Below are 21,780 nucleotides of genomic sequence, written 5' to 3'. Positions count from 1 at the left end.
GTTTAAATAAAATGTTTTCTTTTTTCAAGATTGTCATTTTTTTCTTTAGCAGCGAACTATGATTTACAACATGATTAGGCATGTAAAGGGTTTGCATGTTAATTGGTACATTTTTCATATTTTCTTTCTTTCCCACCATATTTTCCCCTCTTTTGTGAGGCCATAATGTGTTTCTACCTCGTCTACATGTGTATATATATATTTTTTTTTCTATTTACTTTGTCTCTGCCTGGCCTTTTTGAAAAACAATGCACAAATAAAAGTTAAAACATATTTAAGTTGTTTCAACTCCCTAACAAATTATCAATCTATTGGAAACCGACACAATTTCTGTGAACCAGGGACTTATTAGAGTCCGTTGTGTCTGGGGGCCCTGTGAACCTGTTTTGCCTTGCCCATAATAAACCACTGCACATCATGTACAATTGCTTTACATGTGGAACTGCAGTGACAGTTAAATCCTTTAAAATGTCTTTTAAAATGTTAATAAAAACGAAATGTGATATATTGCGTTTTAATTGCACAAACGTTTACAAAACAACATTCAAACCCATACTGTGAGTTTGAGAACACCAATGTGACCATGTCTGCTGGATGAGATCACTGGGGTACAGGGGCCTCTGATGCCCGGCAGGAGGCAGTAGTACCCGGGTTTTGGAGCTGCGTCTCAGCCTGCAGAAGAAGGAGGAACGCTGTCATGGCGGCCAAGGTGAATGCTTGACATATTCCTCTTCGTCAAAGTATATTTTGCAATACATTAGCAGGTGTTAGGTAAACGTTAACTGTCCCGGAGTCGTTAACGCAAGCTTGAGCTGAGTGTCACTTTAAAACCTTTAAAGCTGCGCTGCATGGACACATAGTTGCTAACTGTGCTAGCCTCGCTGAATGAGTCAATGCTAACTAGACAGCGTTTATTAACGTTAGCAGACACCAATTTGAGCAGTCACGCTATTTATATTACCTACGCATGTTTTACATCTAATATGTGTCAGCCGTGACTTTGTTTGCAATGTAAAAGGTGTTAACTAAGAACGAGAAACAAGTAACATCAGCTAGCTTAGTAGGACGCAGTTTGCAAGTTATCAGTGTTGTAATGTAACTTAGAATCAGAAGTACTCTATGTATCCCAAACTGGGAAATGTTTGCGTTGCAGCAGCGAAATACATAAAGACATTTGCTCAAGTACTGTACTTGAGTACAATTTTGAGAGACTTTTACTTTGTACTTTGAATTAATTCATGCTAAAATAAGATGTACCTTATTGATCCCAAATAGGGATTTTTTTTTAATGCAGCAGCATAAAAAAACAAGGCAGTGCACATAATTAGAAATGAAGAGTATAAATAAAAAATTCTAAAATAGAAATAGAAATAAATCAGCATTAGAGAGTAGAAAAGATGAAGATGACGTGAAGTTAAAAATCTATCTGACAAATAAAACACTATTGAAGGGCCAATTTTCAGTTAACACAATATAAAGCAGGATATTATTAACATTAAGGGTGTAAGAAATGGAATATGAAATTAAATATAAATATGAAATGTACAGGGAGAAGAGCGGAGCTGGAGCAGTCTGTTGGAGAAGGAACTCTGCTGTCTGTCCAGCTGCTGGTGGAGAGGGTGGGTGGGGTTACCTGGAGTAAAGTTCACAACCCACCCTACAGCATACAAAGTAGCTGTGTCTTTGCCAGCTTTGATAAACACATTAATGCAACACTACCTATAAATAAAACATATTATTTAGGTTAAACTAAGATGGTCCAATTTGCAAAACGAGTCTCCTACTTTTGTTACTTTAAGTATATTTTGATGCCAATACTTTTGTACTTTTACATGAGTAGCATTTTGAATTCAGGACTTTTACTCATAAAAGAGTATTCCTGAACTCTGATAGTTCTACTTTTACTTAGGTACGAAATCTGAGTCCTTCTTCCACCTCTGCAAGTTATCCACAATAATGTAGTTTAACTTGGGTGTAACGAAAGCTGTCATCTGCATCAAACTGGACAATTTTGAGGCTGTGGTGGAGAGGAGGACACTCAACAAACTGTTGTCCATCAAGGATAACCCCACCCACCCTCTCCACCTGCAGCTGGACAGACAGCGGAGCTCCTTCTCCAACAGACTGCTCCAGCTCCGTTGTTACATGGACAGATACAGGAGAACATTCCTGCCTACTGCCATAACCCTGTACAATAAATCACCTCTGGCTGACAGATAACTCTCTGCTCCATAGCCTCTCTTGTGAACTGGACTTAACATGCACACCTTCACACTTAACATTGTACATTTACATTATACTGATTTAATATTTTTGTTTCATTGCCCTATTTGTACATTTGTATGTTTCTCATTTTTATTTTTTAGTTCTAATTATTTGTAATTTGTTTTGCTTCTTTTGTATTTGGCTGCTGCAACAACAATTTATTTCCCAGTTTGGGATACATAAAGTATTTCTGATTCTGATTCCATTATACCCATGTTACCTTAACTCAAGTTAACTAAACACTGACTTTTAAAAGTATTGAATGCACGCAAGTAGTTCAAATGCATCTTACGCGTCAATGCTTCTAAAGTAATAGTCCTAAAATATGAAATCTGTGGTTTAACTATTTTAACACATGTGAATAATTCCTTCCACTTTTCTATATCAGTCATCTGTCAATGAGGGATTAGTGTCTGCCCGTTGTTTGTACGGCTCTGTTGAAATATTTTAAGGTTAGATGTAAACTTTCATTGTCCCCTAGGTGGTGATGCTGGCCGTCCCAACGGTGATGGGCATAGCCTCCATCCGTGTGTATACTGTAAGCGAAGCGCCCTCTGATGGACTGGTAACTCGAGAAAAGGTATGCTGTTGTAAAGAGAATCAGATGATTTGATACGAGACCGCTAAACTGTTGAAATTCACATTGAAATACTGACTGTTCCTCTTTCCCTAGCTGAACATCTACACCCCGCTGCCAACGTCTGCTCAGACCCTATTTGTCCCAGAGAGTCCTGGTGTTATACAGAATGGGTTAACTTCAGCAAGAGAGGGCATACAACCCTTTGTACAGGCTGTGAAGGTATTTCCATTTTGTTGTGTACAGCTACAGCCATACTTGAGAACATATTCCAATTCCTACACAACACCTGCAACTGAATGAACTCAAACTTTCACATCCTGTCTAACACTCAACACCCCAAAAAAGAACAACCCTTCGCAAATAAGTCTTTTATAAATGGAAAATCAGCTACAATACTTTGTAAAAGGCCTTATCTTGCACGTGCAGAGTTAGTCTCCTGATTTTTGCTCCTCTTGCGGTTACACAGCACAATCCCACATGCTGCAAGTGCTCTACGCACATACGACTCTGCAGGCAGCAAAGTTCAGGAGTCAGACAGGAAGTAGTGTTTGTGCAGTTAACTCAGCAGCAGCAAGTTCTACTTCAAAGAGATCTGGCTGTTTGATACTGTGGAAGATGGGGAAAAACCTCTTCACACTGACTCAGATGTAGTTTTGTTCTTCATGGCCTGTTGTAGTGGTTTATTTCAGCATTTTCCTTTGTTCCCTGCAGGGTGCCTGCATCTCTGTGAAAACAACAAGTGTAAATCTATACCATAAAGGAGAGGGTGAGTCAACAGGAAAACTTGATGGTGTCATATGTGATATACATTAAATAATATTCTCCCTTCCTGAAACTTAAAACATAACTTTTAGTGCCCTTAACTCATCTTTGGTTCTGACGCCCTTAGAACACAAATCCGACATTTCTAACTAACTATTTATGGCCTTATCAAATCAAATCTCTATTTATTGATGTCACAGTATATAATTTTACTTTTTTATTATCACACACAGCTTACTGTGATGGGACAGCACATGATTTTCTGTGGGATTCATACCAGTATGTATCTAACCTAAGAAAAGATACAGTATAGTAGGGGTGTAAACGGTATACGTATTCGTACCGAAAATATTTGGTCTGGGCCCTTCGGTTCAGTACACCGAACTAATATGTGTCGAAATCAGTCGGAAGTCGCAACAGCTCATTTCCAGATAGATGTGGATTTGAGAAAAAAACTTGGGTTCAGGTGTTTTGTCTGATTTTAAATAAACAAAGTCTTGGCTTTCAGAATATGAAACTTTTATTGCCAAATTCGCAGGATAAATACATTTTTGAAGCTTGTAAAGGGAAGATGACAAGCGTCTGTCAACTCGCAATCTGCTACTACTCAGCGCCGCTATAATTTGCCGCTACACCCCGTTGCCAAGCACTGTTTATTGTGTAGGTGTCCTTTGATAAGCAGGCACTCATACCATTAGCTATAACTAGTTAGATCTGATCGCTATGGACATAAACGCGAGTGAAGTTTAATCTGACGTGAGAGAGAGAGAGATCAGTGATCAGAATCAGCTGCTGCTGACGGAGAACACGCAGCTCTGCCCGGATCACCTGCAGCTCCACCCCGGTACGGACACTTCCAGTTAGAGCATACACATGTTGCTATTTTAGCTACCTCTCCAACAAAATGAACTAGTTATGAATACATTTATTCTTTGTTGTCTGTCGGGTCACTCAGTACTGGATTAGCGAGCTACATGACCGACAGTTATTTAACAGTAGCGGCGCACTACATTACACCCAACTGCCACTGGAACATGCAAAGCCACATCCTGCAAAACCCCCTCCCCATTTATGAACAGCACACAAGCATACATCTGGCAGAGGTACTGAAGGACGTAGTGTCAGAATGGAAGTTGGAGAGGCCAGGAAACACAATTCCAGTCACAACAGATATCTGCCCTTTTCTGCTAGCAATGTGGAAGTTAATTTTTCTGAAAAAAAATATGAAAATACAATGACTGTACAAGCTGACAAGCAAGTCCTCATGTCAAGCTGCTGATGTGAATAGTACAGTACAGATAATTTTCGAAATGCTGCACCTTAATGTTTATTTTGTTACATTTTGTATTTATTTGAGAGAATATTCACAGTTTATTAATAATTAAAAACCCCAAGAAATATTTTATGTTTTGTGATAATTTTTTCCGCTGTACCAAAAACGTACCGAACCGAAATGTTTGTGAACCGTTACACCCCTACTAGATATAAATATTACTGTTAATATTATTATTTATGTTGCAAATCACAATGTTACCACAGCTTGTATTATATTATACAAGCAGCGGTAACAGTGTCGCTCTTAAAAAAATATTTTAATCTCAATGAGACTTTTACCTGGTTAAATAAAGGATATATATATTATGCTATATTTTTTTATTATAATATGTTATATTAGAGTATATTTTAATATAATATCTTCTACTTATTTATTTAATATAATATTTTATTATATAATAGAACAATGTGCACATTTTATTTCTCATGTTTATATTCATCTTTTCATATTCTTTAATCTTTATATGAGCTTTTTACGTTACTTTCTTAAATACATTTCTTTATTCTGTTGTTTTTTTTTCTGTTGCGCATTCTTACTTTAACTTGTTATGTTCACATACATATATTCAGTTATTATTTTTCATATATCTATCATTCTTAAATGGAGCAACTGTCACAAAGTAGCAGTAAATCACACAGGCGTTCAGAATTGTGAAATCTAAGGAATGTTTATCCCCATGTTCACTGTCTTCTGTGTCTCCCAGATGCGTACTATTATTTGAAAGACCCTCCCCCGGAATTTCTTCCCAGATTTGGCACCATCACCATGGCCGGCGTGCTGGGCATGTTCTTGGCACGGAAAGGTAATACGACCCCGAGAGACTCTCAAAGAAATTCTTAAAGCCTACTCGGAACGATTGTTATGTAATCTATAAATCTGTCTGTGTATTAGTGGGTACTGAAATATTACATATAATAAACAAACCACAGTTACCACATTGTTTTCCTTTTGTAGGCAACCATGTGATATATTTATTATTTTGATATTTGTACCAAGATTAACTGGGAAACAATACCTGAGTCTGTAAGAATTTTCTTTACCAAAAATCTATACTGTTATTATGTAGCGTTTATATATTTCTTGTATTTGAAACTATTTTACATGGATAAAATAATATAACTGCCTTGCATTATAGAAGTTATTTGCAAGCTTAATGCCTCATAGCTTAGAATGAAATGTTCCCCATACAGCTGTGTGATGACGTAACAGCTTTACATAACAAATCATCAAAATTATCCACCATGCCATCCTGAATACGGACACGTGAATATAAGATTTTATAAATAATTATTACCTTGTTTATTTCGCTTACAAGTCTTGGATTTAATCTCAATCAATGTGAGAAAACATAACGCCTCTTTCATACAGCGGGTGCATCCATGACACAATCTTTACTTGATGCACATTGACCTTTGTTTGACTCGGCAGTTTATTTATTATATATATACATGACTCACATGAGCTCTGCCTGTGCTGCAGCACCTTCTTTCACCCTCCGTCTGAAACCAGAGCCTAAACTGCTTTGATTGGTCAACTGCAACTGTCAGATGTCCCGCCCCTTAGCCCTAGCACATACTATTTGTTAGCGCTAGCCAGTAGAAGCGCGAGTGTTACATAGTGATGTTACACTATGTGTAACATGTTATGTTATGGTAATAAACAAATGAGTTCAATGGAGGGGTTTCCAGCTAGGGGGAGTGTGTGGTAAAGAAACATGGCTTCTGCAGACCATTTAAATGCCAATGTTGTAGTCAAGTCACTATGCTTTGAGTCCAAGTCCAGCTTCAAGTCTCCATTGTTCAAGTCCAAGTCATTAAAAAAATGTCCAAGTCGAGTCCGAGTCGAGTCCACTACTTATCCAAGTCAAGTCCGAGTCGAGTCCCTATCGATCAGGAGGCGTAGAGCGAGGAGATCAATGTCCACTAGTTAGTCGATCGCGGATGGATAAAACTAAATGGGTCGCGAAATACACTTGGGCGGCCGTTGATATACGTGGGCGGCCCGCCCAAATAAAGTCTATGTGTGGGAAACCCTGTGTTGTTAAACTTAAAAAAAACACAACTGTGGTGTGCTTGTGTTTGTTTATTCCCGCAGCTCATAGGCGTGTTCTAATGGCGGGCGCTATGAGCTTTCATATGCATTGAAAGGGCGAATAAGAGAGCTTGACACACACATCATTCACAATGATGTGTGTGTCAAGCTCTATCTACTGGTTCCGCTAACATTTCTACGCTGTATTATGGCATAAATATGAATAGAAACACATCAAAAACGCGCCAGCGCGTTCGTTGACCTCAGGGTTTCAATGACAAAGTCGAGTCCTTTCGAGTCATCGCGAGTCCGAATGCACGAGTCCAAATCCGAGTTCAAGTCATTAGTGCTCAAGTCCAAGTCAAGTCACGAGTCTCTAAATTTAGCTCACGAGTCGGACTCGAGTACTACAACACTGTTACATGCATAAAAACATATATAATGCCCTACAGGAGAGAGGAAAACCCAAAAAGCATAATACTGCCTCTTTAAGTAAGTTGGGCCATGCTTTAAATTAAGTTAGGTTTTCCATGTGTTAAGTTACATTGATTGAATTGTTCACTGTATTTCAGGCTCTCAACTCAAGAAGGTAGCCGTTCCTCTGGGTCTGATGACTGCCGGAGCTTCAGTGTGTTACCCCGCTCAAACTGTGGCTGTTTTTAAGGTAACACTCAAGTTGCTCACACAGTGACGGCCAAACGGCATTACAAAAACTCATTGTTTCCTAAGTTTAACACAGTTGTTGTTGTGTTCTTGCTCTCAAGATCACGGGTAAGAAGGTATATTCTGCAGGTAGGTGGACCAGCGCTTCGGTGTCTTCACTGTTTGCCTCCCAGCCGACCTCGGAGCCTGTTGCCAAGGAGATTGCTGTTTCACAACCACAGGTTAGCAGTCATAAGGAGATATTTCACATGTTTTTTCTTTATATTATTGTGGTGGAAACATCTGAAGCAATGGAGACGAAACTCTGTTGGGTTTATTCGGAGTTACGGCCGGGGAATTGACAAGATATCTACTGTAGACACGAGTTGCCACAGCGGTTGCCAAACCAATTCTGAAGATCTCAGGGATAGGAAGTGGTTTTATCTAGTTCCAAACGGATAATCAACATTCTCAGAGCAGCAGACTAAACAATCTAGGACATTACGTCTAACTTAAACTGTCATCTAGGTCACAAATAAGGTGTTTACCGGAGCATAGTGGGCCAGATAAACTGGCGCTAGCTGTCCCTAAACAATAAAGCCGATCTTAGGTCAGGCTTGTACCCACTGTGGGATCAACAAGGCTTTGGAAGCCCAGGCTGCCCCTCCTTCATGAAGATAACAGCACCTGCAAGGCCTATGCCAGAGGAGCACAGAGAGAAGAGATGCAAATGAACTACAGATTTACAAGCTAGATAGATTTAAATAGTAAGTTCTTTAAAGCTGTTTTTAGTGTGTGGTTAAAACCAAAACCATATAATGGTATCTCTATATCTACTGATGTGAGTTCCGCTTTTCTTTACTTTTTCGGAAAATCCCTCATACCTGCTCAAAACGTTGTGTTTCGTTTCTCAGCACACTGTAATTAAGATAAAACTTATACTGCTATTAAAATGAATGCAAGTCAATCCTTGCTGTCAGCTGAATTCCTGGATTTTGAATGCTAATGTATTGAAGAAAAGTGCCTTATTCTGTTCATACTTTAACTGTGTTTCTGTCAGTAAAATCCAGTTCAAGTATAACCAATCAAATTGAGAAATTCATATGAATCATTTAATATTCATGAATCAATGCATGTCTTGGTGAAACAGATTAAAATGTTGCTCTTTATCCACATGTTAGACACCTACAGTGCCAAGTCCAGAGTCTGCAGCCCACAGCGCTTTGATCCCAGAGACAGAAGTGGAGTCAGTGGAGTCTGTTCCTCTCTCTGATGAGCCCGCTGCCTCTGTCATATCAGAGGAGGCGTCATCACTAACAATCACAGAGATTTCCCCCGACCAGACCCCCACAGAGACCAACACAGGTACCGTAGATATTGATCTGTCTACCTGTTTCTTTGTCGACATTGCTTCACACTTAATTAAACTGCTACTGAGGCTTTGCTGTGTATCCTCTCCTCTCCAGATCCAGTAGGGCATTCAGTGGCAGCAGAGACAGAGGTCACCACCACCTCTGAGGAAATACCTGCACCTTTTGAAAGTGAGGAAACAAAACAAGCAGCAAAGGAGGTGTCCACTGACGTAGCCAGCCCCGCCGAGCCCACACCAAGTTTAGAACCGACGCTTGAAGCCGCTCCAGTAGAGGTTGCCGAAGTAGAAGCCGCTCCTGTAGAAGCTACTCTGGTACAGGAGGCTCTAGAAGAAGCTGCTCCAGTAGAGGTTTCTCCTGTAGAAGCTGCTCCAGTGGAGGTTTCTCCAGTAGAAGCTGCTCCTGTAGAGGCTGCCATAGAAGAAGCTACTCCAGTAGAGGAAGCTCCAGTAGAAGCTGCTCTAGAAGAAGCTGTTCCAGTAGAGGTCGTTCCAGTAGAGGCTGTTCCAGTAGAGGCTGTTCCAGTAGAGGCTGTTCCAGTAGAGGCTGTTCCATTAAGACCTGTCCAGTAGAGGCCGTTCCAGTAGAGGCCGCTCCAGTAGAGGCCGCTCCAGTAGAGGCCGCTCCAGTAGAGGCTGCTCCAGTAGAAGCTGTTGCAGCCGAATCCGTCCCTTCCCCTGAAGAACCACCTGCTCCAATTCCCTTAGATGACCCCGCAGGTACCAACCACAGCTGTCACCAACAGTTTTCTGAGACCTTCTGAAAGTTATTACCATTAATCAAATTCATCAATCATTAAATTCATAAATGTGGAAACACATCAGTCCATGTCCCTGCTGCTTACATGTGTTGTATTTTGACTAATTCGCAGTGCTAGTTATCGAATCAGCTGAGCTCAAACTCGCTGCTGAGCCAGAGTTGGCCAATGCAACAGAAGATGCTGCTGTGGAGGAGACACTCACACCACCACCACTTCCTCAACAGCCTGAAGCAGAAATCAGCAAAGGTACTGTGAACACTACTGCACCACTGCCTGTTTGAAGGTTGGGCATCAAATCAAAACGAAGTCAAATCCAATTTTAGTTACATAGCTCAATATCACAAATTACACATTTGTCTTTGGGGGCTTCACTGTCAGAACAGATCCAAAAACATGAAGGACAGGAAGAAAAAACATAAAATAATAACTGAAATTACTTTAAAGATCATGTAAACGTATATAATTAAAGGATCAAGGCGGATGGTCATGTGAAGCTCGAGCCAGCCCTGACAATAAGCTTTATCGAAAAGGAACATCTTAGCTTACTCTCAAATGTCGAGAGGGTGTCTGACTCAACACAAACTGGTAGCTGATTCAACAGGAGAGGAGCTTAAAAGCTGGAGCCTCTGGTTATTAAACTTTGATCTTCTTTACTCAAACACATCGACTCACTCAAGCACACACAGCTTCTTTTCTGAGAATTACCTGAACTGAAAGCACATAATCTCTTTGGGCTTGACATGTGATCATGCTATTGTCTCTGTAGGACCCAAAATGCTGAGGTAGCGTATGTTTATAGCTATATTATCTTCCTTATTTGTTAACAAACTTGTAATTGGTTGTTTCCAATAATTGTCACATGGGTGTGTTTAATGGTATTTAGGGCACCTGGTGTATGTGGAGGTCTTGGTAGTAGTACAATGGGGGTGAGCTTAAGACCGTATCATTCTGTTTGTTTATTGTATTGATTTACAATATTAAACGGCTTTAAAACGTTTACCTCAGTACAGACATTATTATTTATACGCATCACATCAATTAGCAAAGTTTAGCCTCTTAGCGTCCGTGTTCAATGGGAATATAGCTGCCATTTTTAAATTTGAAAAGCAATCATGTTTGAGAAATTGAAGCTATAAAATAAACCAGTAATGCCATGAAGTCACTCTCAAACGTGTATTCCAGAGAGATCCAGAAAGCTTCATATATGCTGTTGACCTTCTCATTCTAAATCAACATTCAAATGCTGCACAGCTCGTTTTTTGGTCTGTCTTTTTTATGAGTTTTATACTGTTAATAGAATGAGATTCCAGTGCTGGCTGCGTAGGATTGTTTTCCCTGCGTGAGGAAAAACATTTCCAATTCCTCCAGAGCACTGTAAAGTTCAACAGTCAAAATGTATTGTGAAAATGTGGATGCTGTCTTTTCAAGACATGTTCTCATATTCAAACAAATCGACTTAAAGGTGCCATAGAATGGAAAACTGTATTTACCTTGGCATAGTTGAATAAGGAGAGTTCGGTACATTGAACTGACATACTGTGAACCTCAAACACCATTGTTTCCTCCTTCACGTGCAAATCATGAATATGCATATCACAGCGTTAAAACGGACGAATTACAACAATCCCTGTGTGTGATGTCACACACAGTAGTCCAGCCCCAACATTTGCATTCACCAGCTGCTGGAAACACTAACACTTACCACTCCATAACGTTGCTCTCCAATCTCCGACCAACTGGCTGTTCTTCAAATTCATCGGTTTCCTCCTCCGATAAAGGCTCAAACATGTAAGGTTGGAGGCCCATAGGCTCCATGGTTCATCTCTCACAGTTTTGTGAACTTCACTTACCTCTGTGGGCTCTGAGGCAGCCGTGGATTGATCCTTGTAAACCAGCCAATCAGAGCAGAGCTCGTCATAATTATTTAAATGAGCCCCCAAATAAGGCAATTCAGCTTGTTTCATTCTAGGACCAAAACATAGGGTTTAAAATGGGTCTGTAAAACCACATCTGGAGATGTTTTGGATCAATCAAAGTCATATACCTTCTTTGTAGACATCAGAGAACAATTTTAAAATACCAGATAGATGCTTTCTATGGCCCCTTTAAATATATGTTAGTTGGTATTTAACATTTAGTTTGCTCAGCCAGTTGCTGTGCAAAAAAGGACAAATGTGTATCACGTTTATATAACCACAATAACAATTTATATACTTGACTTACTCTTCCCTTCTTTTGAGTGTAAAAAAGTATGACAACAGACATTTGAAGCTTCAGTCAGAAAGGTATTAGTGGCATTGTACTTTTATCTTTTGTTGTTGGTTTGAATCTACTGATGGTTTTTTTGTCAGCCTGGACCAGTTTAATCACTTACATTTAAGCATCTAATATTTCTGTGCTGTTGACTGACTGATCTTTTTTTTGCATTTCTCCTGCTGCCCTCCAGGGGGCCCCAGCTTCAAGCCAGACCCTTCTCTATTGGACTTTGGCCAGTCCAGCTCGGAGGATGAAGACCTGTACACTACACGCAGCTGAGAGACAGCAGGAGAGAGTTCGATATCACACTGCCATCTCCTTGAGATTAACAGACTCTGTTTCAATATGCATTATGTAAAAAGTCCATTTTGCAAGCAACTGAGTGTTTAGTCATTTTCTTCCTTATTTCTCTGGGCTACATACATAGATACTTTATTATTGCAACACAGCATCATTTATATTATCACAGTAAATCCACAGTACATATGGTTTACGACAGCAAAACAGCAATTCCTTTACCCAAAACTGAGTCGTTTTGCATAGGAGAGAAGCATGGAAAAAATGCACCCACATAATTCTATTCATCCACAGATGGCAGATTGTGTTTCTCTCAGTATGTGTCATTTAACAATTATTTGCTTTTGTGCTACAGCTTTTACAATCATGAGTGTCACAGTAATTTATTTATTGTAATTTAGCCCACTGCATTGGTATGCTGGGAACACTGCACGTGTTCTGATGGGATTACAGAGGGACGTTTGCTGTTCATTTTCTTACATCAAAAAATGTCCTCAGTTTAAAACCAAAAATAAATCTATTTTCATGATGTGTTTTATCCACTTCTGAACACTTACTTGTCAATATAAGTTAGTGTTGTTATTTATTGTCATGCACAAACTGACAAACCTCAAGGTTCAATGTTAAATCTTGTCAGAGAAGCAGATTACTTCTTCTTTTCATATACAAGCCTGCAAATATAATCAGACACAGAAAAGGTGCATTCCTAAAACAATCTGTCCCTCACCCTAACCATATTTTTGAACTGTCCAACTCAAAATTAAATGAACTACTTAATGAAAGATATTTTCAAGTTTAAAAAAAGTATTTCTTAAGATATCGACACCTAAATCACATTAACGAAACTTGACTTCAGGAAATCCCACTTGTTTCGGCCACTAATGCTAACCACAACTTCACACACGCATTCATATCATCCTCCACTGTGGACTGGTTTGTGTTTAGTAGCATATATTAGCATGCTAACACTGAACTGAACACCGTAAACACAATACCTGCTAAACAATAGCATGTTAGCATTGTGAGCATGTTAGCTTTTAGCTAAAGAGCACCACTTAGCCTCTCAGTTTTGTAATATGATGCGCTACAGTTCACTCCTTGGGCTGAACCAAGTTGTGTCAAGTTTGAAATTGCGTCATGAGAACTGTTTCCTTGGTCAGTGGAATAGTCATTGTTTCCCGAAACAAAAGCTAGGACATTGAAATCAGTAAAGTTCACTTAACATCAGTACAGTTCAAAATGACAAATCATGAAAATTAAAAAAACGTATGTACTGTAATGAAAGCTGGGAATGCTACTTGAAAGCATTTTTCTTGCAATATGTTTTTCATTATTTGTGCGCTCATGCAGTTTGTAGTGGTAGACCATGATATCTGTTTACATCTTTATAGCTTCTATACTGCTCCTTAGAGGAACCGGAGCTCCCTGCCTGGACCTCATAAACTCTGCATGAGGTCGACCAGAGTCATGACCCTGGGGACTCTGTGTGTGTGTGTGTGTGTGTGTGTGTGTGTGTGTGTGTGTGTGTGTGTGTGTGTGTGTGTGTGTGTGAGAGTGGAAAAGGAGATGTCAGATCAATTACATGTCGATACTTTCTTATCCTTGTTCCTGTTATACATGGGAGAGAAACACATATGGTAACCAGGCTTCCTGTGGCATTGCAGCTACAATTTGTGCTTTGAGTCAAGGGGTTATGGGACTTGTGAGTTTTTTAAACACATGATTCTATAAAATAACACTCCGGAAAAAACTCTGTGTCCTGGCTTTAATAAAGCCACATGGAACATATTGACTCAAAATAGAACAGAGCAGACAGAGTGGGAAATGTGTGAAATGCTTTTTTCTCTCATGGCTGGCATAGGGGCCAGTGTTAGAGGCAGGATCTGATGCTAATTATATCATCTCACCTCTCGGGTCCCACTGCACATATGGGCCCCCGCTTCCCTTCCTTACAGTGTCCCACACAAGCAGTAGCTATGATTATGTTATGAGAACAAATGTTTGACTGGACTCTGTCATGTAGTCCAGAGCTTTCTCCACCAGTGGAGAGGAAGTAGGGCTCAAAACCTCGACCTCTCACCTTTCACCCCCCCATGAGCCAGATTTTCCACTTGGGACTTTGCGACAGTGTGCGGTGGTAATCTTCCCAGGATCTGGCCAGTGAGGCAGACACCCCATCTCAAATAAACACATAACACAGCGAAATACATACACATAAACATTGTGTAATTAATTTAAGGGTGTTTGTGGATACGGCAGCCTAAATGTTTACTTGTGCATGTCATCTTCTGTTTTATTTGTAAGGGTCAGTGTGTGTACACAGTCACGTGTGCGCATGATCTTTTGCACACAGCTTCAAATATTTGTATTAATGTATGGAGATAAAATCACATGTTGGCAGTTCATTCTGTGCAGCGGAAACACTGTGTCTGCATTATGTGCACACACACATATCAATGAATCTTTTGTTTGTTTGCAGACGGCTGCAGAACCTTTATTTACCGTATATTAAACAAATCTTGTTACTCAGAGCAGAAGCAAGAGAAAGCAACTTTTGACAAAGTTGAGTAGCACAGAAAAAAGAAAAAAAATCCAAGTCACGCTTTTTAACCGAGAAAAAATAAAAAGCGAAGAAATAATTGGCTGTTAGATTGATGTCCAGTCAGGGTAGTGATGTAAGTTGAGGTTTGATGCTCTCTGCTCCATTTCTCTCCTTATCTGCTGCCTGTACGGACACTGCCTTTTGGATGATCAGACAAAACCCCACAGACACACACTCCCACACATGTTCAGACTATAAAACACTTTGTGCAAACAATGTAATACAAAAAGACAAGATTGAATATTCAGAAACAGGCATTGTTGGCATTGTTCTCACACTTAGATTGACAAGATCTTTAAAAGTGTCATGATAATATCTTTGGAGACTTATACCTTTTGGAACATGTAGTATTTTTCTTTCTTCCTGAAACCTAAGAAAAAAAGCCAAAATAATGTTTTCACAGATTTTAATTTAACAATAAGAAGAAATCTTCTATTTGTTTTCATGAATAATGTTAGGCAATATTTGAAACTAGATGAAAGGCTATCAGGAAACCTAGATATATAATTTTGCTGTTTAATGTGTTATATTCCTCAACCCACTGTAGGCTGCTGAATCTGTATTATGCACAGACTTAAAGTAAACAGGTTTTTACATGCCATGAATGCAATAAAAAGTGAAACCTATTGACATGTGCACTATAGACCAACTAAATTGATTGTCTGAAGGTATAGGATAAAGTGATTGAGATTGTTCCTTAAAATGTTATCAACGGTCAAAGAATGTCAAATAGAAGCCAATATGAGATAAAATAAGTGAAAGTAAGATCAACTAAGCGTGTATGTGTCTAAAGAGCAGTACGAAAACGTATTTTAAATGTCTTAAATGTTGTATTCTGGAGGGATATACCTGTATCAGTGGTAGAACAAGTGCTATCCTCCTTTATTTCAGCAAATAGTAATATAATATCATAAAACATGTAATGCAATCTTTAATTGTCTATATATTATAATAAAATACTTAAAATGTGTCTTCAGCTATGCTAGCAGCTCTGTGAGGCTGTGCTTCGTGATAACACTAGTGTGCTAACATGCTCATGCTAACATGCTAATGTTAAAAGTAGGTAATATTTACTATATTTGTTATATAGTTATTTGTTAGTGCAGCTGATGTAGGGAATTTAATTAGTTTTCCAAGTATTTTTAAGTAGGTATTATTGTATTATCCAGGTACTTTTATATACTAGTATTGTATAGTATTTGTTGAGTTGTGTCTTTGCTGCTAGCATCACTTCAAATTTACTTCAGTCATTTCAAAATAGGCAAGTATCATAGTATTATCACCAAAATACTCTTAATGTGGAACTAACATGCAGAATAGCTTCTCTCAGAGTGGTACTTTGTTGTACTAAATAACTTGATTACTATCCTGGTACATGTCACTATTTTTTTAAATTCAAACTACTCCGTTTCATCTTGCATTACCTCTTAGCTTTATTTTATTATTTCTATTTTATTATTATTTTGTCTTATGTCCTTTTATAATATGTTGCATTGTTGGAGGAGCTCGAGACCTTTGATTTTATTTCCATAACTACACTATAGCTACTGTGCACATGATAATAAAAACCCTCGAACCTTGAACAAGGTGTATCTGGAGGAGGCTACTGCTATTCGGTGGTCGCTCCTTGATGGTGCATCATGTTTTATAAACTCTATATGTTTTTTTCTATTTAAATCCCTCTGAAATGTAGTGGAATTGAACCATGAAGAAGCAGTATACAGTCCAGTGAATGGGCTTTTCACCATTGCATAAGAGTGGAACTGCTGGGAGACATATTTCAGATTGTTTCTGTTAACTTCTATATTTCTGTTGGCCAGCATACCACCATAAATTTCAGTTTTCAGTTGTTCCATGTTATGACTAAGGACTCTTGGCTTCTCTGTGTGTATTTGTGAGAACAACTGTGCATACCCAGCATGCCACTGTAAGAACACTGCATTATTAAGTTTCCATTTTGGAAAGCCTTGTCGTAGCATACAGTGGATTCTCAATTTTTCATATCCTCCAAGAAGGCAACCACGAAGCTCTCCATTTGCGGCCCCCCGAAATCTTGCCTTCATCTGTCATTCTCACTGTCACCTTCCCACGGCTATTAGAACATGTCACATCCTAATAGATACTCAATGGAGCAGAGTGCACACATGCATCGCAACACGCATGTAAACAGCGGCGAGTGCATTGCGTCGATGCGTGCATGCCAGGCTAAGATTAAGTACATCCAGTTGCACAAGTATTGAAGCATAGACGCACACGTGCAAGTGTTAAATGCACGTGCATACATGGGGAGATGTACCCTCACACCGTTGATCAAAGGAATTGTGATGTAATCAGTCTCAGAGCTTTGCGAAGCATCCCTCATTAACTTTCACCAGAGGCTTTAATGAAAAACCACTGGAGGGAATCTCCGCTTTCTCTCCTTTTCCCACTCCTCTTCCTCCCTCTCTTCCCTTCTCATCTCCTTGTTCACTCCCTGCAGTATCTGCTCGTCCTCCTCCTCATTCATCTTCCAAACTGTGCCCCCCCCCCCACCCCCTCTGCCCCAGTGGCTGGCTTGACTTCCGCTGAGACAGAGTAAATATTTCCCATGGCTTATCTGACCGCTGGCAGGACGAATATGACACAAAGTGCGTGGCTCTGCTAATTAACACACAGCCTCCATTTCTCGGGTCAGAGGCCTCTGCAGGGACAGTGAGGGTTTTAAGTTTGACACCCCAAACACACTGGTGTCCTATTAATTATGATCAGGTATGACACACAAACGCGTGTCTGCAGTCACCGGAGACGCTGTCCTTACACAACCACATCTTGACTTGATTTTCTTATTTTTCTTTTAAAAAATCTGGAAGGGAGGAAAAGAAAGGAATTAAAAACAGACAGCATGATTCTGTAATGTTCTCCCTCTCTGCAGGCTGGCTTGTGTCCAGGTACAGTCCAGCCCCTTGGTAATGGTGAAGGTGTGACGTGTAAGCAACTTCCCTGTTGTGCAATCATCAAGAGGCTCTTGGGGGCTATAAGATCGCCAACCTCATCTGGTTTTCAGCACACATACAGAGACACACAAAAACACAGAGGCATGATATGGTCCGGGGTACTCAGCTGTGCAGATTTCTCTTAGGGAGGTTGAGGAGTACTTGTCAAGACGTGGACTTTAGTCAAAAGAGGCATTGAAAACTGCTTCACCGCTTGGACTGGACACTCTATCACTCACAGGTAACTTAACGTATTTAAATACATGCATAGAGTATGATTGGACTGGATATAACCTTAATTTGTATTTGATAATACTACTTTGAGTTTATTTCCATTTTTTCCAAGTGTCTAAACATAATTACCAGTTGTTGTTTTGTTATTGGACAAAGTTATTCAAATATGCAATCTCCTTATTTTACTGCATGCCTTCTTTAAACACTGTGTTGTTATTTTTGGTTGTTATTACTGCATTCCTCTGGTGAACCGGACCGTATTACTATCACTTTCAGTCGCTTTTAAGATTCCTGTAAGCCTATTAAATCTCAAATTAAGATGCCACTTTTCCATGAATGTTCCATAAAGAGATTAATACAAAATGACTGTTTCTGAGGAACCCATTAATCCGGCAGATTAATACAACCCCTTCATATGTATTTAATTACTGCCCAACATCAGGAGTGGTGTAATGTATTTTCCTTGTGATTAGTTATCAACTGGGACAGCTAATAAACACTGGAGCCAACTTAAAATGACTGTGTCTTACTGTGTCCATAAAAGGCGAATAGAATTTGAATGCCCTCTGTTTTGTTTTATTCCCAGCTGACCTTGGAAAACTAAAAGGGGAAAGAGGATTTTTTTATGCTGCATCCAGTTCAATGATGGCATTGCCAAATGACTTCACCCTTTTCAACTCCACCTCGTCCCCCTATTCGACGACAGAGATCTATTTGAACACCTCTGTAGTGCCCTCGGCTCTTCCCTGCACAGACTGGCCTCCTTTACCCACGACCACGATAATCCCTGCCATTTACAGCATCATCTGCGTGCTGGGCATCGTAGGCAACACCCTTGCAATTTGGGTGTTGGCCCATTCCAACACCTCAAGGAGAACTGTGGCTAACACCTTCATGCTGAACCTGTGTGTGTCCGACCTGCTGTTCCTGCTGTCCCTCCCAATGTGGGCCGTCTATTACTCCCATGGCTACAACTGGCCCTTTGGTAGCGCTGCCTGCAAAGTGTGCGGAGCACTCCTCATCCTCAACCTCTACGCGTCCATCTTTTTCATCACCTCCATGAGCGTGGACCGCTATCTTGCCATTGTGCGTCCGCTGCGCTCCCAGAGTTCACGGTACCCCAAACGTGCTCGGTTCACGTGCATCGTGGTGTGGGTGCTTGCGTGTGCTTGCTCAGCACCCACCTTTTATCTGAGGCGCACCCACTACATAGAGGAGGTTGGTGTGGAGGTCTGTGGGATTATCCATCCTGATCGTGCCTGGTACCTGACCCTGGCCTGGATGAAGATTGCTTTGGCCTTTCTGCTGCCACTGTTTGTCATCTCTTGCTGTTACTTGGCAATCGGCAGGCATCTGTTGGCTGATACGGGACTGGGAAGAATGCGGTCAACGTCGCAGCCCTTTAACATGCCCTCTTTTAAATCACTCGAGTCCAAGGAGAACTGCAATAAACCAGAGAGACCCCCGACCCCTTGCGTGAATCCCAGCTCCAGCGGGGGCAGACCCCTGGAGGGCAGGGGGCTGGAGCGGGTGTTGTGGACAGTAGCTGCGGTGGTCCTGGCCTTCTTCATCTGCTGGTTCCCCTTCCACTGTGTGACCTTCTTAGGAGTGCTGTATAACGAGGGCTGGTTGAAATGCTGCTGGGTGCAATGGACAATCGACAACCTCACCCCCCTCACCCTCTGCCTGGGATTCTCCAACTCGGCCATAAATCCTGTGCTCTACTGCTTCATCGGAAACCATTTCCGGGGCCGTCTCGGGGGGCTCTGCAAGGGCCTGTGTGCTTGTCTGGAGGCCCGCGGGGACGATCACAGCCAGAACAGAGGATCGTTCAGCACCAGGCTGAGCTCCTTCTCCCGAAAACTCAGTGACCTGAAAGACCTGCCGATTGTTGAGCATTCAGGTCACACCTAACAAACTGAAAGGGAGGAAGAGGCTCTCCACTTCCCTCCACTGGCTTCACACTAAAAGCAGTGAACCCAACTTCAAAAATGTAAATGACGGCTGAATTCCCAAAAATCATGGATGTGTTCCACAGGGCTGTTGCTACAAAGACAGAAAGAAGTCACGAAGCAAATGATAAAGCTGCGAAGAAGGGTTTAAAGTTTTAAAGCTAGTTAGCCAAGCTGTTCAACAACCCGATCAGTTATACATGTCATGCCTTTAATGCCAGCAGGTAGCTGTTATCAGCTAGAACATTTTTAAAAATACACTGAAGGCTACACAACTTGCTCAGGACCAAACTGCGGAGAGTTAGCAGCTAGCTTGTGATCATAATATAACGGCTAATGAAACAGATATTTACCTCAAGAGTAGGTAAAGACCAACAGATAGAGGGTTGTTGGACAAAAACAGACTCCAAATGATTGATTATGTTGCTCCATATCTGCTAGGTGTGTAAATATGCAACAGTTTGCTAACAACAGCTAGCTGTCGGCTTTCACAAAGTTTTCTCATTTGAGTGAAAAAATAATCTGTTACTACAAGTTTAAAGGTGTAAAAAAAACCTGTTCGGAGTCAGTATTTACATTAACTCTGCTAAGCTAAGTCTAACTCTATTTCTGCAACACAAGTTTAGTTTCTCTGTTTCAGATTGGTTGGATTTAGCTTCTGCCTCATCAATATGAAATTAAACACTAGATAAGTTGCTGTATACAAGGAAACAGGAAAGTATGAAAGAGGTAATGTATCATAGGCTTTTAACTGTGGTTATCTCAACAACTATCTCTCTAACAAGCTCTATTTTATAGTTCTGCTAACTATGAGGTTTTCTCTGAAATGATCCAATGGCTTAAAAATATTTTATACGGTAAATACATTTTGAGCAAATGTGTGGGTACTGTGTTGCATGGAAGGGCAGAAACATAATGAGATATGCCTACAGATGTATTGGTTAATTATTAAACCAGTCAAAATAAAGCTGTTTTTTTCTTTCTTTTTTTATCAAACCAAGATATTAAGTGTAATCATGTTGTATTGCTATAGTATTGTTCTGTAATGACAGTGTATGAAAATAACTTTATTGCATTAACTAAAAATTAAAGTGTCCAATATTTGCCAAAAATGTCATTTGTTGATTTGAATTCTCCAAAATACGGGTCTTTTACTAACATGGGATATTATCAGGGTAATTTCAGCCACTTATTACACATACACAGATTTAGTGAAAGTGCTTCTTTCGACTGTAATTTCTACTTTCTTTTACCCCAAATTGACCGTCCAACAGCTGCGACTCCAGAGACCCCCCTACCTGGGAATGAGAGTGGTGCGATTACTGTCGGCTGTGGCAGATGGACATTCAGGCTCCCCATTTTTTTCCCCTCTCCTCCCAGAATGCCTCACTCAGATTCCGTACATATCAAGGCCAGATATCATAATCTCATATGAATGTCCCTATGATGCATTCCAGTCCAGTCAGGGGGTTTGGTGGAGGGAGCTGATGGCTGATCAATGATAAATCTCTGTCTGCTATTTGTGTCCAGTATAGATCCAATACATTATGCATTGACCCTGGACTGCCTGTCTGTGAACTGAGAGCCAGGGGAAAGTGGTTAAATGTTGTTTTGTATTGAAGGACCGTGGGGTAACACACACATGAATGTTAAGTGGATAATGCTAGAAACATTTTTGTTAGAAGTGTTTTTGCTTTTTTTCTATTGTAGATTCACAACCA

General features: G+C 40.3%; 2 protein-coding genes across 3 annotated transcripts; both read left to right on the top strand.

Annotated features, from left to right (window-relative positions):
* The first annotated feature begins 572 nt into the window (after positions 1 to 572).
* apool (apolipoprotein O-like) lies at positions 573 to 12,837 on the top strand. 2 transcript variants are annotated; one of them, XM_063877076.1, is made up of 12 exons: positions 573 to 709; positions 2,747 to 2,845; positions 2,939 to 3,064; positions 3,557 to 3,611; positions 5,647 to 5,745; positions 7,547 to 7,638; positions 7,739 to 7,858; positions 8,798 to 8,981; positions 9,083 to 9,516; positions 9,561 to 9,705; positions 9,858 to 9,992; positions 12,193 to 12,837. In XM_063877076.1, exons 1-12 carry the CDS (start codon positions 698 to 700, stop codon positions 12,279 to 12,281), a joined length of 1,590 nt encoding a protein of 529 aa, XP_063733146.1. In that variant the 5' UTR covers positions 573 to 697; the 3' UTR covers positions 12,282 to 12,837. The 2 variants fall into 2 exon arrangements, with proteins under 2 accessions (XP_063733146.1, XP_063733147.1); XM_063877077.1 differs by having other exon boundaries at positions 9,083 to 9,531; positions 9,576 to 9,705.
* A 5,115-nt stretch (positions 12,838 to 17,952) lies between these two features.
* On the top strand, positions 17,953 to 21,171 carry LOC134859435 (type-2 angiotensin II receptor-like). The gene is made up of 2 exons (XM_063875918.1): positions 17,953 to 18,114; positions 18,694 to 21,171. The coding sequence occupies exon 2, from the start codon at positions 18,750 to 18,752 to the stop codon at positions 20,019 to 20,021; it is 1,272 nt and encodes a 423-aa protein (XP_063731988.1). The 5' UTR covers positions 17,953 to 18,114; positions 18,694 to 18,749; the 3' UTR covers positions 20,022 to 21,171.
* The last annotated feature ends 609 nt before the right edge of the window (positions 21,172 to 21,780 follow it).

Source organism: Eleginops maclovinus, chromosome 23 (genome assembly GCF_036324505.1).
Source record: "Eleginops maclovinus isolate JMC-PN-2008 ecotype Puerto Natales chromosome 23, JC_Emac_rtc_rv5, whole genome shotgun sequence".
Classification (NCBI taxonomy): Eukaryota; Metazoa; Chordata; class Actinopteri; order Perciformes; family Eleginopidae; genus Eleginops; species Eleginops maclovinus.
Note: the sequence above shows the minus strand (reverse complement) of the source record. Positions and strands in the feature narration are given on the sequence as shown.

Bases quoted from the DNA above. Each gene is read 5' to 3' on its own strand.
- LOC134859435 (XM_063875918.1), top strand. From the start codon at position 18,750: ATGATGGCATTGCCAAATGACTTCACCCTTTTCAACTCCACCTCGTCC.
- apool (XM_063877076.1), top strand. The intron at 8,982-9,082 runs GTACCGTAGATA...TCTCCTCTCCAG, and splicing joins CCCCACAGAGACCAACACAG to ATCCAGTAGGGCATTCAGTG. The intron at 9,993-12,192 runs GTACTGTGAACA...GCTGCCCTCCAG, and splicing joins TGAAGCAGAAATCAGCAAAG to GGGGCCCCAGCTTCAAGCCA.